Here is a 17533-nt window from a genome sequence, read left to right on the forward strand (position 1 = left end):
TTTTTTTTTTTTTTTTTTTTTTTTTTTTTTTAATGGCTGCATTGTCCACATTCAGTATTGCAGACTCATCATTTTTTTTCTTGCTAGTAATGTAATTAAAAGATTGTTGCTGTTGGAATACAAAATGTTTGTGTCACACTGTCCTCTATGAATACAATTCAGGAACTGACAGGAGATAAGATAAAAGTCAATAAAAAGAGAATTATTTATTAAAAAGATCTAATGTTACAAGAACAGTACACAGAAACTATTATATTACTGTGTCTTCCACATGGTATATACCATTATATATAGCGTATATACAGATTGTATACAATATATCTAACATTTTGATATGGGCCATGACAGCATCTTTCTTTTGGTCTGCAAAACAAAGTTTCTTTCTAATTACTTTTTTCCAAACAGGTCTTGTGGCATTATACAAAAATACAGTCTCCTCAGTGACGCTAGACTGCACTATTACAATCTTTTACATGAAAAATGAAAGAGCTCTCCATTGCAACTAAAAATAGTATGCCATGATAAGGAAACATCTTCTACAAAGTAACAAATAGGTAATACATAGGTACTTAAACATTTAAAACATGTTTATTAATATATTTAAGATGCAAAATACATAGTCTGTTCATGTTGAATATAAAACATACCCCTTTTTGTCCCTGCAATACAACTACATTACCTGATGGTATGTTCAGTATTTCTATCTGTATCTTGACACCAGAGACTGAGATATAACTAGATGCAGCTCTATCTCCTTACCAGACTTTCATACTTAAAAAGCGTAGCCATTTATTGTATTCAGAAAGTTATCTGACCAAAATGCCAACAAGCAGTGACTGTAGCCTTTTTGAATGCTCTGAAATAAACTGCATTGGCAAGCAACTGTATAAAAAATAGAGGACATTATGCTCAACTAATTTATAAAATAACCATTTTGCTTTTTGGTTCATCAATTCATTTTTGTTTATTTTAACCTTTTGAAAGACAATGGTTTGCTAGTGCAAGTTCTCTGCACAGTAACAATTCTGCTGTTTTACAAATGACAGCAGGTGGATATTTTCTATGAGTTTGCTTTTTCAGCAACGTACATTCCACCTCTCTTTCTTTGATCTCAAAGGCTTTTCCAGAAGTGGAGATAAAGAGAGTCCCCTTCTGTCTGTATCCACACTCTGTATTGGGCTAGCTATCCTGCCTTTGTCTTCCTAGCAACATGGTGACTAAGTAAATTAAAAAACTATTTTTTAGAAAGTTATTTAAAATATTAGTGGATAATAAAGATTTGAGTTTAACCATCTCTGAAAAAATTTATGGATAAAATATTCAAAAGAAAAAGAATTTAGTCATCAGTCAGCTTTTTACCTACCAAGCACTTCATGTGTGTTGTGTTTTCTTGGCTACTTTTTTAAAGCTGCTAAGAAAGGGCACAGAGTGTACTAACTAAATGCCAGGTATTATTTTGCTAGTGACCTGGCAAAATAATAGCATTTTAGACCCAGAACCCATCAACCTAAATAGATTTGCATCAAAACTTTTAGAGGGATGGACAGCTAGAAGAACTGTGCTGTTAGGACTTGCCTGTTGAACTCTTTTGACTTGATTTTTCCCAGGCAAGGGAATGTTCATCCTAGGCGTGATTGCTAGACCCATGGAGGTAAAACATCCTCCCTCATAACACCGTGCACACCATAATTGTACAAACACACACCATTTACACTGGGGATCATTTTGATTCAGGTGCCAATATGCAGAAAGGCCTTCCAATGTAGAAAAATTGTCTAAATTGTCTATTGAGTGAAAAATTGTTTGGTATAGCAAAAAGTAGGGATTAAAACTGGTAGCACACAGTCCCTACAAGAATAATCTCTAGTGAGCTATAGAAATAGAGCCAATTAACTAAATAACTGGAATGATGCTCAGTAGCACTTATCCAAGTATTTTTTTTCAGACACAGCATTCTCTGAAATATATCCTACTGGAGTCTGTATATATGTCAATGATTATATTCCAAAAAATGTAATGTACTTTCCCTAATATGCTTTCTTATGCACTTCAAACTGATTACCAAATATTTGAAGCACAGAATGTTAATAAAAGATGGACCCAGAGGAAAAAAGAAAGTTACAACTGAGAAGTGGTTGGAAAAAGTAGGTTTATCTCCTTGGATTGCTTTATTTGTCCACTTAGCAGACTAATTTAAATGCCTAGTGGAATTTTCTTTGCCATACGCAATAGTAATTGATTTTTTATTTGCTGTTTAAAATAAATGTTTGATTCATTTGACATTAAATCATGTGGTGTTTGATGAAAAAAAAAACTTGTTTCCTTTTAAGTTTATGTTTAATCATTTTCCGTTTACCTTGCAATAAAATAGATGGCTTCTTTTTTGCTCCTTTTTGCCAGTTTCTGAGGGTGCTGTCTAGTATTGACAATTCTTTTTACTAATTAAATACATATTTATACATTTTCAGAACAAATTCTCTGTACTTTTGCAGTGGGTTGTGTATCTAAACTATATTTTTCTCTCTTTTCAGTTGGAACAGCCAGTCATAGGGGATGCAAGAAAAGTATTCAACAAAGCTGTATCAAATTTTGTTCTATATTTTAAAAAGAATTTTTTTCCAAACCAAACAGATGTACTGTACTAGACACCACTGTTTAACTCCAAATGGTACATGACTGGGGTCACCAAAATCAAACATATTAAAAAATTAAAGTACGTTTGACAGAAATTACGTTTCCTTACAAAAATTTATTACATACAATCTGCATATTTTTGGGCCAAGAAGTGTCCCCTCCCTAGAGGACTTTTACAAAAAATGAAGAGAAAAAAACCTGATGAATTATTGACTGTGTCTTCAACACTCCTTTAAGTGCACCACAGGCATTTCTATGGGTCTTTAAGAATTAGCTTGGGTTTCCAGCTTCTCCACGGACATAAAACTCCATCCCTTGGTGTCATCAAGCTAAAGCAAACGAATAACAACAACAACAAAGTCTGCAGTCTTCACCATGAGGTTGACGGAACCATCAGTGCCAAAAGAAATGTTACAGAGGACGAGGAAGTGGACAACACATGTAAGGTGGATTGAGCACTTGTTACTTTCCCTCCTGAAATGAAAAGCAAAGTAATTAAGGAACAAGTGATAAAACCAGCTCTCTATACATTTAAGTACTAGATTTTACTCAAACCTTCTATTCTATTATGCTCAGCAAAAGCCTGACTTTTAGGCAACGGATTAGCTTTTGATAATTGCAATCACAAAATAGGCTCCCTGCACAGACATGAGGAAATAGGGGATTTCATGATGGTATCTACAGAAACTCACATGCTGAATCCTCATATCTAGTTGGCAAATGAATAGGAAATTTCAAAAAAGGTATGTGGTATTATGCCTTAATGTCATGATTTAACCTGAGCCAGGAACTAGAACCACACAGCTGCTTGTGCAGTTCTCCTCCTTCTCCCCCAGGTAATGCAGGGACAAGAGGGAGAAAAGGAAGGGAAAGGGAGGGGAAAAAACCCCCTCATGGGCTGAGATAAAGACAGTTCAATGGAACAATATCAGAAAAGGAAAATAGCAACAACAGTAATAATAATAATGACACAAGTCACTCTCACCATCCAGTAAATTGGTGAATTCACACCATCCCAAGCACTGATGGCAAATTCCTGCCCCCAGCCAACCCCCATTTTACACTGAGCATGACATCGCGGTAAAAAATATTCCATTGGCTGTTCCATTGTTCTGCCTATGCTCCTTCTCAGTTTCTATGGGAAGCTGAAAAATGTCCTTGAATACTATAAATATACCTAGCAACAACTAAAACAACATGCATTATTCCTTTAATACCAAATCTGAAACACAGCAGTCACTAGACAGAAAATTAACTCTATCACAGTTGAAGCCAGGACACTTAATCCTCAAAAAGACTCAAACTGCAGAAGAAGCCCTCAGTCACAGTCACAAAAGTTCTTTTTGAAACAAGGAATGAAAGCTAGCCATTGATTTGGATGTCCGTCCAGAGGAAAAGGTGGTCTTTTGCCCAATAGCCCAGTCATATTAGATCAGAGTAGTCACTTAAAACTAGGGGAAAACATGCTATGGGTTGGTGATGGCAACAGATCATGGGACAGGAAGTGAACCAGACCAGGTTTCTTTGGATCACAGTTGTCCTAAGTGGAACTGCTCTGTTCTGTTTAGTCTAACCAAAAATATCAGTTTAGAAGGAATGAAAGATTTTGTCCCTAGAATTATGGCTCAAAAGACATATGAAACAAACATTCCATGGAGTAGGGGTTGGTGTCTTTTGCATTCTGATGATAGCACTGTAGTTTGTGACTAGCTTAGAGCTTAAATTTTGGTCTAGGTTGAAGTTTCAACCTCCCAATTTTTGGATAGTACTCCTTAAGGACTAAAAAGCAAAGTTTAGTAGAATTTTAAAGTGTTAGAAGAAAGAATTAAGATGCCTCGTTGTGTTTAGGCAAAAGACAATGTTATTTTCTGGTTGTTCATGTCACTAATCCTCTGTCCCTTTCTTACCTGAGTAATATTGATACTTCAAATTCTTTCAATGTATTACAGTTACTGAGGAAATAGAAGCTAGACATCATAATTTACTTCATGATAATACATTAATAATGTAATACATTAGTAATTTAATAAATATCTACTCAAGGGAGTCAGTGGAACCTTCAGAGAAATTCAGATTATTCTGAAGTAGGCACATAAACAGGGTTCGGCTCCCTAAAAGCATGCTGTATTAGCTGTGTTAGATAGTACACCTCTGGCTGGAGGTCCAGAAAGATGTGTGTCTCATCTAAGTCCCACATCTGATCTGCCAGGTCTTGACAAATGTTTGGGATACCTTAGGACATCTCATATGTCCTTATGTGCCTATGTCTGCATATTTAAATTCAGAAGATCAGCTGAACTGCTGTCTAGGCTCCACTGTCAGTCTGTGTGGATTACATCTCCGCTGACAATATTGCTACTTGAGACACCGAGTGAACATGTAGACGTAAATTAGGTTTCCAGATGTTATTCTAGAAAGAGAGAGGTTTCCTGTAAATCCTCTGTTTTGTTCATTAGCCCCACATGGATGCCTCAGATACTCTTGAGCATCTCAAATGGCACTAGATACCTTTGTTTCAGCATAGAACTGAAGACTCTGATTAATGATTTTATGTAATAGCTAGAGAATTGTGGGAATATTTTTTTCAGGTAGAGAATAATGGCAGCGGGGCTGGAACTTGATGATCTTTAAGGTCCCTTCCAACCTGAACCATTCTATGATTCTGTGATTCTATAATAGGGTTAATGAACACTGCTATAATTACCCCTCTTCCAAATATAAGTGTACCCATACCTGAAAAAGATGGAACTCTGATCTGGGGACTCGCAGTCCCATCCCCTCCTTCGCTGACTGCACACACCTCAATGATGTAGACACCAACATCAGGAAGAAGTACCACTGCAGAGGTTTTCTGTGTTTCTATAACTTGACTGTTGCTCTGGCCTTCTTGCCTAAATAATACCTATGGTCAATAAAGTAGATAGTGATCATAGTGGTCATTCAAGTCATATACCAGACATTTTGAGTAGATAACTGAAATGTTAAGTGCTTTTGAAATATTAAGTGTTTCATTCTTGCATTAAGGATTTCTTGATATTACATTTGAACAGTTATCTGCTTTTACTTTCTCCTCCCTCCACTGGCTTAAAAACAATAATAGCAAAGTATATTAGCAATTAATGCACATGAAATAACATTGATTATGATCCAGTGCGAAGATATAGCATATAGGTGTTACACAATTTTTTCTCAAACTTTCTTCTAAATGCATTTTAGGTTCCATTTGATTCAAATTCTCATCCCCAAATCCATGTAGTTATTCACATTTTTGGCTCAAGAACTCAACTTCAAATGTAAAGAAAACGCCCCAAATAATGTCCTTAGTGTGTTTACCTAAGCTGGCTAGGTCAACTGAGAATAGCTCAGATCTATCCCCGCACCTCCTGTGAAACTCAGTACAAACTTATGGTGTGTGGGAGGAAAGCAAGTGAGTACATAGCTGTCTTTTTGGTACTTCTGTGTAAGTTTCTGTTCCCAGATAAAATTGAAAAGGTCAGAGACGTGTAAAAAAGCAAAGTAGTCAACTGAACTTTTTCAGAATCTCAGATATTCTGATATATGTTAGAGCAGTTTCTGGTTTATTTGAAACATTTTACACTTTCTTGGTGATATTTGCTGATGTATCAGAGGGAATATCAGATTGCAGTCTATAGAAATAATCATATATATGCTTCAAAAAAACCAAAAACCAACCCAAGCACACCTCTGTAAAGACATTGAAATAAATCTGTTTTGAGTTAATAGGTTGCAGTGAATTCCACTGCTTCTTACAACTTGTTATTAAAGATTTTACTCTTTAAAGCTCCAAAATGTTGAATGCCAGATGTTATCATTACTGATTGTTGAACATGACCAACACGATCACAACACAAACTGAAGTATTTGTGTTTCTGCTCCACAACAATATTAATTTTAATGTCATGTTAAGATACCTCATTCTTCTGCATTTCTCTAGATCCTATTGCAAACACAGTTAAATTGAAGTGTTGGTAGGATATTCATTGCAGGCTGGTCTTATTAATAGCACTCCTGAGTCAGATATGATGGGCTTATCCCGTCATATGGAGCTTACTCAGTTTATAACCAGTAGTTGAAAATCACAACACAGAAAATGTTGGACTATTATGCTTTTTTCAATTTTATTTATTGCTTTTCATAGTGAGAACTGATTGCAGACAGTCTGTCCAGCATACTTTACTTACACAGAAAAACAAGAAAGGGAAAAAGCCAACAGGGAAGAGTAGTCATTTGGAAGAGAGAAAGGTGAGCGAGGAAGGGGAAGCACTGACCTTATATCCCATTACATCAGATTCATTAGCTAGAGGTCTGACTGGCTCCCACCCAAGAGACACATGAGAGCCATCCTGTATCCACATAATATTGCTTGGTGCTTGGCTGGGAGCTGAGGAGAAAAAATAACAATATAGATAAATAGAGTTTATAGGTAGTTTCCTTAAAATCAAAAGAAAATCATTTCAATCTTTTATTATATTTACAACTGGTTGTGTTAGGAGGATCCCAAATCTAGCTGAAATTTTAAAATACTTTTTTTTTTTTCCAGCAGATTAGTCATTTAATAGATTGTGGTTTATTTACTCAGTCCCCTCCATAAACTCCACAGAGATTATGAATTTTAATTCTTTTCTATCCCTTCTTTGTCAAAAATGTCTTGTTTCTAGGAAGATTACCTTTGTTATAAATGCAAAGTCATATGAATTCATGTCTAAATATCAAAGCAAAGCCATGAATCAAAACTATACATGATTCCTGATTATTATACACTCTTATTAAAGGAAAACCCAAGAGGGCAGAGGTTGGTCCCTGACTTCTCCCTTTGAGCAAAGGTACCGAGATCACTTACGGGACTTCTTGGTTGCTGCACGCACAGCAGTGCTAGGTGGTCCATACCCTGCAGCGTTGTATGCCCTCACCGTTAGGTGATATAATGTGTTTCCTTCCAATCCTGTCAGGAGGATGGATGATTCATTTCCTTCAGTTTTGACCTTTTCTGCTGCTTCTTCCTGCTCCATGTCCTTCCAGTAACCAACCTGCCAACAAGCAACCAAATGAAGGATTAATATAGGTGTCTGGGAAGATCATGCTTCTACATGCTCATACTTGTTATCCTGTGGATGGTCTTTTTGTCATTTCTGCCTTTTGTCTGATCATCAAGTCCTTTTAAACATGTGGGATTTGCAGTCTAATGTCAGAGCCAAGCAATCCTCACTTCTTCAAAATGGGAAGACTCAGAATATCGTGGTATTACCTGAAGCACGTTGAATTGCTGTGCACTGGCGCAAGAAGATGCAACTATAAGATGGAAGAACAGAAGATGAACATTGGCAGGAAGCTAAAAGCATTTCAGAGAACTCAAGGAGAGCTCATCCTCTGATAGGTCACCAGAAAACCTGCCTTCACCCTGAAAAGCTCTGACTGCATCAGTTAAGAAGCATTGTGAGCAATATTCCCTTCCTGGTCCTGTGCAACTCAGAGCCTCAAGATTTCCCATAATTGTAATGAACAGAAAATGACATAACACTGAAGGAAATCTTTCATTCATCTGAAAAATCTTATCTGAAGAAAAAGAAGGAAGTGGATTCAGTTTTCGTTCTTGGATATAAACAGGTTTCTGGTAAATGCAATTTTGATAGTTTGTTTATGACCTTCCTTTTCAGACATAAAACACCTAAATGATCTTTGGTGGCTCTTATTCTATACTTGTGGTACCTCTACTGAGTTTATCATAATCTCAAAGACCTTACAGAGCTGAGCTAGGAATTTGACTAGTTTCTTTCCTCAGGGACCAAGTATATGCAGGGCATAACTGGGAAAAAGCAGTACTGTCTCTTTTTAATGTATCTAGGTGACCTACACAAGTAAGGTAATTCTCATGGGGCCCTATTTTCCTGAACAGGAGATGTCACTCAAAGACCTACATTCAGCTTACCGTTATTCATGCTGAGACATACTTGCATTTATTCCACATTTTGACCTTTTCTGTGAAGTTGGTTATTTCATAATGAGTTATTCATATTATATCTGGATAACTTCTCCTCTGAGAAAAAGGTCACGGACACTACAGCACTCTTGTGCATGTATCCCAGAAAATGGTGAACCAAAAAAACCAAGGGGTTCATAGGAAAATAACACCAATGAGTACAATGCTGACCTTTAATAATTGCACTAGGACTGCCATTTAAAGAAAAAAAAATATCTGGAAAGGCCTGGCTGCAAAAATACACATTTGAGGTCATATCTTCACTTGAGTAAAGTGGGTCTGTTAACTTTGATCGAGTTTGTGCGAACTCAAAGTCTACTTTTTGAGTTGAAAAATTTTTGTGAATATCTTTTTAGCATCTCATCTCCATTATCTCATATTAAAATGCTGTTGCTTTAATTCTTAGGTTAATTACAGCTCAGATAGCAAATCTAGCTGTAGTCACCACTTCTTATTGAAACAAGTGTAATTGGCTGTGGTATTTGGCTAGCTGAGTGCTTGACCAACCCTGTTAGTGTCTGAAGTAACACCTAGTCACACCTTTCTTGAAAAGAAAAAAGAATCAACAACCATTTATTCATATACTAGGACTGAACCTCCAATGCTTATTACCTCTTGGGTAGTCAGATTCCTTTCCTTTTACTAGCAATGCATCCTTGCAAACTTGACACTACAATGATGAGAGCCACGTAGTATTAAGTACACCTCAGAAGGCTGTGCCGCCATCCAGCGAGACCTGGACAGGCTGGAGAGATGGGCAGAGAGAAACCCAATGAAATTTAACAAGGGCAAATGTAGGATGCTGCACCTGGCGAGAAATAACCCCAAGCACCAGTACAGGTTGGGGGTTGACCTGCTGGAGAGCAGCTGTGAGGAGAAAGACCTGGGAGTCCTGGTGGACAACAGGATGACCATGAGCCAGCAATGTGCCCTTGTGGCCAAGAAGGCCAATGGCATCCTGGGGTGCATCAAGAAGAGTGTGGCCAGCAGGTCGAGGGAGGTCATCCTGCCCCTCTTCCTTGGTGAGACCCCATCTGGGGTACTGTGTCCAGTTCTGGGCTCTCCAGTTCAAGAAGGACAGGGAACTGCTGGAGAGGGTACAGCAAAGGGCCACAAAGATGATTAGGGGCCAGGAGCATCTCTCCTATGAGGAAAGGCTGAGGGACTTGGGTCTTTTTAGTCTTGAGAAGAGAAGGTTTAGGGGGGAATCTAATCAATGCTTACAAATACTTAAAGGGAGGGTGTCAGGAGGATGGGGCTGGTCTTTTCTCAGTGGTGCCCAGTGACAGGACAAGAGGAAATGGGCACAAACTTGAGTATAAGAAGTTCCACCTAAACGTGAGGAGGAACTTTACTGTGAGAGTGGCTGAGCACTGGAACAAGCTGCCCAGAGAGGTGGTGGAGTCTCCTTCTCCGGAGACATTCAAAACCCGCTTGGACAAGTTCCTGTGCAACCTGCTATAGGTAGACCCGCTTTGGTGGGGAGGTTGGACTAGATGATCTCCAGAGGTGCCTTCCAGCCCCATATGATTCTATGATTCTACTGTGCGAAATGGTAGTGAGGGACAGCACGTGTCCTGCAGACCCCATCATCCGGTTAGTGAGGTCTGCTGAGGATCCAAGAGGGAAATGGTCAGAAAGGAAAAGTGACTTGCCCAAACTTACACAGGTGGACAGAAGCAGGGGTGGAAATGCAACTTAAGTAGTGAAATCCTGGTTCTAGAAAGCCAGAAGCAAAGTTATAAATAGCTAGATAGGTCTTGTTATGGTAGTTTATTCACAGGGCACACCATGTCTCATGTCAATGCAATGTGCAAGAGTAGGTAGCCCTCAGCTTGTGCATTAAAGCTTTTTTAAAGTATAAAGTTGTGAAAACCTGTTTTTCCAAATATTGGTGTTAGGACTATATAAATATTAAAACCTGATGAGTGTGGAAGAAAGCTAGGAGCATAACTCAGCCCGTTTGAAATTTTTCATGTGTTTGGAAATGCTCTCCACCGCTGCTTATGTGGCGTTATCAGTTTGGATACTAATTATGTTTTGCAAATGTTAAGTCTGCAAAAATTACTCTGACATGTTCCCTACCAGTTCTGCTACACCACATGACAAAGGTGTTCTCCCTTGGCAAAGGGATATTCTTGTGGGAATTAATATAGTGTATTAAGCAGGAAAAGCATGAAATGTAATTTGGCAGTGCTTCTATTTCAGTTTCCTCTGTACTTCAAAGCCCTTAAGTGTTTGGTCTCTGCTTTTAAAATTCCCCTTAAAGTTTTGCCAGGTGAGGTTGGACTTTGATCTGAAAAAATGCTTTTCTCTTTCTTTCTTAATGCACACATCCATTTGTTGCTGGCCAAATGAACTGAAGGAAAAAATTGTTATGAAAAAATTGTTATAAAAAAAAGAACTCCAGTAATTGTTGACTGAGGTCAATGATGGGGGAAAATAGCAATTTGATCCAAAATGAAGATACTGCTGATGTTTAAAAGTGCTGGACATATTTCTTGAAATAGAGGGTTTGTTTATTTACACTTCTATGTGTTTGAGTTTTGTTTTATAAATCTTGCTATTTTCTGTTAGCTTAATTTATACTGATCGGAAGGGATTTATGACACAGAGTAAGTTTTCATTAATGATAACTTTGAATTTTGATGTAGCATGAAGCATAGGTAGCCCATATTTTAAAAATTAAAGAAAAAGCTGGGGTGGGGGGGAATGACACACACTTTTCATCTGTTTAATGCATTATTGTTTGTGAGGTTTTAAATTTTTGCTGGGCCTTCTGTTGTTTTTCATCTAATTCCCCGAGACCCATCTCTTTGAGCTGGAGAGAAAGCAATATAGATATTTAAACAACTGAATAGAGGAGATGCAGGAACATACAAGCTGCTTTGTCCTGATCATGGGCTAAGCAATCATTGAAAGCAAACCACCACATTAAAAATATGTTTCCATCTAAAATTTTTCTATCCTTCATACTTACAGTTCACTTCCTTGAAGTTTCATGTTAAAAGATATTTAAATAATGTTACTCTTTTCCCCAAATTGGTTTCGAGGGTGTGCGTAATAACACTTTGGTATGAATTAATGTGATCTAGTTGCAGGCTCTTTTCTCTAAATTCAGTAGAGTCAGTTACTGTCTGGATACTTTTTCTGTTGACCACAGAGAATTAAGTAAGAGCCTAAATTAGGTAGAATGAGTCAAAGTGGACAAACACAGAAACTGACATACGATCTCTGATTGAGTCTTTACCAGCATCAAAGTACTGACATAACTGAAAATGAGCTTGAAGCGATATCAGAGTAAAGAGAGTTCTAGGGGATAGAGTGATGAGCTGAAAGAATTGCTGCTAGCCCTAAAAAAGAGAATGTTTCAGATTTCATTAAAACTGTTTTAATTACCATTATCAGAAAACCAATCAGCTCCATGAACTGACACACCGCAGTCCTGCAAATGTTAGTGCTGGAATAACTGTAACAGTAGAACCAAGAGCTTAGGACAGGAGGACATGTGCTTTTTGTATCACCTGCTGCTGCTTTTTATATCATCTCAAGACAATGGTGTGACTGTCCTTCAGAAAAAGATGAAAAGTTCCTGCAAAAAGGTCTATCAGTCAACTTCAGTTCCTTCCCCCTCACCAAAACAAGACAGAAAAGAAGAAAGAAAACACTGTTCAGGACTCCTAAGTTCTTGGGTCTTCTCTGGAGTAGCTTACATGCTCCTCCTCTTTTCTCAGGTACTGTCTTCTCCCACGTAGTCCTGAATCCACATGGGACCAAGACTGGTATTGTACCTCAACCTTGAGGACTATCAAAAAATATCTAGTCATATTTTGTAATGAAAAATCAATAATTATCTAAATTTCTGATTTTAGGGAATAGAAAGCTAGTAGTCTTGTAACAATTCATGATACAGACATTGCACTTGAGGCCCTCATGACAGAACTTGAATGTGATCCATACCTTAAGGACTTGAAAAGCAGTGGTACAACTGTGCTATAAAATCCTGCTTACAATTTTCAGGATTTTAGAGTGGTATGAATTAACGTTTGAGTAACTTTATAGGCAAAGTTGACTCATACATAAAACTATCCAATTGTTAATTTTGTGTTTGGAAAAATAAATTCATTCCAAAAGTGAAGTCTGGTATATTGGTATTCAGGTTGGTGAAACATCAAGTCCTCTTTTTTTCTGTCTTGCTTTACCAGACTCAGGAAAAAATATCCATATATTCTTGCTAAATTACTTCAAGGTATATTTCCCTAAATTTAAAAAAACCCAAACATATCCTAGCACCTTGTAGATGTAATTTTCTGTTCTACTGTAAAAGCAGATAAAGTACATCCAAGAAACAGCAAAAACTCTTGAATATTTCTCTTTGAAAAGACAGAATGTGACATAAACAAGTTATTATGTCAAGTAGTCCTCTCTGAAAATTTTTGTATTTTTTTTTTGTTCTTGCAAGCTGATCTTTTGATTAGGTTAGTTAAGCTCCTACTCCTTGGGGGAATTCCAGTGAAAAAACTTGAGGTTTGTGATCTATACGTATTACCCTTGATTTGCTGAAAAAGAAAAAAAGAAGATATCTGTTCTTCCAGCCAGTAATTCTTTCCCTTTCCCTTCCCTACCAGTAATGAGTGACAAAGAAAATACTGCCTAGGGCTGAAATAGATTTTATAACCTTCAGGTTATGGATTCTAAACAATATGCATGAACCATACACTGTTTTTTTCTACCATTCTGACAAAGTTTTTGAGCTACTTCTACTTTATCAGAGTGGAGCTGACATATACTTAGTAAGGTCGGGCGGACAGCTGACAAATCTGTACTGAAGTCAGGAGTAATATGTGCTTTGGAAGATGCAAATGAGTACAGCAAACCTTGCATAAAACTCATGTGACATAACAGTTAACACTGCCTTTCACGGATGACAATGTGAAATTGGACAAGTTACTTTGCCTTTCATTACTCCTTAGTACAAAGTGCAAACAGGGCTGGAGTGAAAGTGGGTCACTGCAAACTTGTCCATATGTAGTAAATATTCTGTCACTTTTGTTGATTAGAGCCCAAACATAAAAAAAATAGCTCCCCTTTTTATAATGCTGCTGCTAAAAGGCCAGGAAATGTGAAGACTGTGTAGGTGGTTGTCACTGCTGTGGTGACCACAGGCAGAATACAAATTGCAACATGAAAACAGAGTGGCTAGTCAGCTTATTTTACATTCCATTTGAATTTAAGGCAACATTTTGCTTGTGGTCCCCAGTAATTCTACATTAGGAAAAACTTGATTAAAAAAACATAAATCATTCATCTTTTTATCAAAGTCACTACATTTCTGTATGTTAGCTTTTTTCTATTCGTGAATTAAGTGGAGTGCTACACTGCTGGAGTACTACAGGCTAAGTTTTGCACTGTAATGCATATGATAAAACTTCCAAAATCAGTTTTTAAATTAAAATCATGTTCACAGAAGCTGAAGAAAGTGAATCATATGGAAAGCACAAAGCTGCTCCATATTTTCAGGGTTTTTTTGGGGAGTTTAGCTCCAGTGTCTTGATGTACAGAGTCCTTCCTTTTTGCATTGAGAGGATGCTTTAAAGAGAAACTGTTGGGATGTTAGCAAAATTGGACTGATAGTGTGGACTTTTATGTTCCTAAGTGAATACTATAATGTGCTGATGCACTATACTGTTCCTATAAGTAATTTTGATGAAATCCTTCTCAAAAATGGAACTGAAAAGATCTAGCAATACCATCCTGCTAGAACTGGATTGCATTCTGTCCTGCTGAATCATGCAGGAGAGCTGCATTTACTCTTCTGTTTATTGACTAATGGTTGCTCTGATCATAAGTCTTCCTGGGAATGAGGGCAGAAAAGAGCAAACTATTCCTTGAAAGATTCTGTCAGAAAGTGGACAGAGAAATTCTGGCTATACAAATAAAGAGGGAAAAGAGGGGCAAGGAAAAAAAAAAAGTACCATCCTCTCCCCAGATAAAAGTAGTACCTCAGAAGGCTCCTCTACTTCCCTCATGGGATGAGGTAGAAGGGAGCAGTGACGTATTTTTATTTTTATAACCCATTTCTTCATTCTGTCAACTGCAGATCCCTGGCTTGAAATATTTACTCTGTAACCTTTATGCTAGAATCCTAAAATTGGTGTACAGCCCAGTGAGGAGCCAAATTATTAATAAGGTTCCATGTTAATAACCCCTGCTATATCAATAAGAATTTCAAAATTCATTCCTAAGAAGTCAATGAGAGAAGCAGAGCAGGTGAGTTTTACAGTTGGGGTCACAGTATGCTGAACTCCAAGGGTCTAAGCACTTTCCAAGATAGGAAGATAAACTCCAATGTGAAAAGAGACCACTGTCCTACCTGTAACAGCCACCTATCACTGGGATACATCTGTAGAGCTAAAGGAAGTATTATGTGATAAGCAGGTAAATGAAAAATACATCCAAGTTATGAAGAAATAAGTGTCTACAGAAATAATTTTCACTTTTAGAAAGAAAATCTATTTTTTATTTAGAAAAAACGAAGTTAATAGAGCATTTTGGGAATCAATGTGATCGATGGAATGAGAATAAAAGTAAAAACAGTAGATGTAATTTAAAAGACATCAAGATATCTGAGAGAGTGTAACAAAACAGCCACCTTTCTGAAGAGAAAAATACAGGGTGCAGCGAGTAAGGTATTTCAGAGAATGAAAGACTGGCCTGGAAATTGAAGACAAAGGTTAGTAACAAGTGGAACACTTCAACATGGGAAGGGATAGCATTTGCAAGGTGAAAATCACCTCTATCAAACAGAATTTTGTTCTTATATATAGCAGTTCGAAAGGTAAAATGGTTTGGTATCACTTCCGTTGCATGAAGGAAGTCGTATGCAAAGGGGTTAAAACATGTTTAATGTAAGGAAGAAGTGAGGGTAAAGTACAAGAGAGTTTGTAGAGTTTGGCATGGAGACATATATGGGAAAGGAGCCTAGACAGATGAGAGACCTGAGGGGACACATCACGGTTACAGCCTGCTTGGACTGCTCTGGAGAGCAATACGGTAGTGTCTAAGTATCAAGAAGCTATGGCAAATCAGCTAAAAAAATACAGACTTTGTCTAAGCTTTGGGGTCAACATGTCCTGGTCAAGGCCAGGCTGTGCTGGAGAGCATGGTGGCTCTGGTGCTGCCTGGGTACCTAAGTTTCCTTCCTAAGACCATCAGTGATGGTCACCAGCCCCAAGGTCTTGTATGGACATGTTGCTAGGGAGACACTCTGTGCTAGAAGACCACAAGATGTCTTTAGAAATCTGTATAATTGGTATCTGCCCCAGATTTATGTGTTTACCCTCTTTTCATTTTTACTATAGAGAATTAGGAAAGAGTCAGCACCCTCTAAAGGACTAAAGCAGGTCAAAAAACCTCTACCCCAAAATCAGTAAATTGTGTCTAGCTGAGCTATTTCATGAGGAGCAGCTTAGCCTGAACAACAAGGTCAGGGTGGGTTGTAGTGGCCCCACAGGATAGATTTAGTCCTAGATCTGATCTGTTCCTGGAGGTTTGGATTGTAAACTGGATCCAAAGCTACAACTGGATCCAAAAGCATGAGAAGGTCAATTACCAGGACCAGTTCTCTTTCCCAAGTCAGGAAGGGCTGTCTCTAAGCAGAGATTTATTTGTGATGGGTGCAGCTGCTGCTTCTCCTCTTGACATCCGACCTTTTGCCGTCTGCCCAGCAGATGTCCCCTGGCCACCGCAGGATGAGAGCAAATGGATGGCTGAGGCTCTTTCCTTCCTCTGTGTTGATTGCTCTCCGTAAATAACAAGTTTGAACTGGTCACTTAGAGCTGGAAACAGTCAATACCTAATCTTACCCAGCCTGTGAGAGAGGCATGCTAGGCCACTTGCAGTTCTTTCAGCTATTTTTGAAGTGTCAAAGAGATGTTATAAGAACTGGTGTTGAAGAGTTTTCAAGCACAAATAAATAAAAGATGTGCCAGTGCTACAGCTTTGACCATTGTTCTACAGCTGGTAGTATGTATGCTAAAATAAGCATAATTTCTATTGAAGTTTCATTGCTGCACATGTTAACAGAATGCAATGCTAGCAAAAGCAACAAGGCTTCTCATTATGATATTCTGTGTTCATACCTCAAATCCCTGTGGTCTTCCTAGACTTTCTTTAATATGTTTCCACGCAACAAGAATCTCTGATACAGACAAACTCGTAGCTTTGACATCGATGGGAGCAGCAGTGGGTTCTGTATTAAGAAAAATTGAAACAATAAACCTCTGCTGTAACAACTTGTATTTATCAAAAACACTCCATCTGAAACTGTCATTTACTTCCTTTATTCTACCTTAATACTCACAAGAAGGCATGACATTACAGGGAACATGAAAAACTGAACAAGATGAAGAGATTTTTATTGTTGTCTTTATTTGTGTCATGCTACATCAATATCTCATCACTTGATAACAGGTGCAGTAAACTGTGACAGTCTCTTGTCTATGATTTTAAAAAAAACTTTAATATTTGTAAATGTTCTCCCCCCTTCCACACACCCATTTCATACACCTTGATCAGCCTGACTTCAGCAGTAAATGGAGCATTCATTCCCTTCCTAGCTTTTTAGTGCTGTTCTGTCAGCTCAGGATGAGCGATACCCTGCTGGGGTGCCCAGTCAGTCCTGCTCTGGGGACATAGCGAGTAAGAATTGATGCCCAGGGATGTAATGAAATGCTACTTAAAAGAAATTTTTAGGACCATGCTATTATGGCCTTGAAGTCACAGAGAGCAGTGTTTGGGGCATGTCATCCTCTCTCTGCTGTGATGCATTTACTGATTTAGGCCTGCTTTTCTAAAGAAGACTTTGAGACCTAGGATTTGTCCCCCTGACTACCTGTGTTA

The 17533-nt window shown here is 38.0% G+C and overlaps 1 protein-coding gene across 3 annotated transcripts in view; it reads right to left on the reverse strand.

The window, feature by feature from the left end:
* Positions 1 to 181: 181 nt before the first annotated feature.
* The window catches only part of CNTN5 (contactin 5), a 680570-nt gene continuing 663218 nt past the window's right edge, over positions 182 to 17533 (reverse strand). For all 3 annotated transcript variants that reach the window (XM_014966120.1, XM_014966118.1, XM_014966119.1), the window contains 5 exons: positions 16774 to 16883; positions 7496 to 7682; positions 6924 to 7036; positions 5368 to 5536; positions 182 to 3108 (listed from right to left, as the gene is read on the reverse strand). In XM_014966120.1, coding sequence (XP_014821606.1) covers positions 3005 to 3108; positions 5368 to 5536; positions 6924 to 7036; positions 7496 to 7682; positions 16774 to 16883 — 683 coding nt within the window. In that variant the 3' untranslated portion in view covers positions 182 to 3004. The remainder of the gene's footprint in view (positions 3109 to 5367; positions 5537 to 6923; positions 7037 to 7495; positions 7683 to 16773; positions 16884 to 17533) is intronic.

The sequence above is a fragment of the Calidris pugnax genome, unplaced genomic scaffold (assembly GCF_001431845.1).
Source record: "Calidris pugnax isolate Ruff unplaced genomic scaffold, ASM143184v1 scaffold20, whole genome shotgun sequence".
Lineage (NCBI taxonomy): Eukaryota > Metazoa > Chordata > Aves > Charadriiformes > Scolopacidae > Calidris > Calidris pugnax.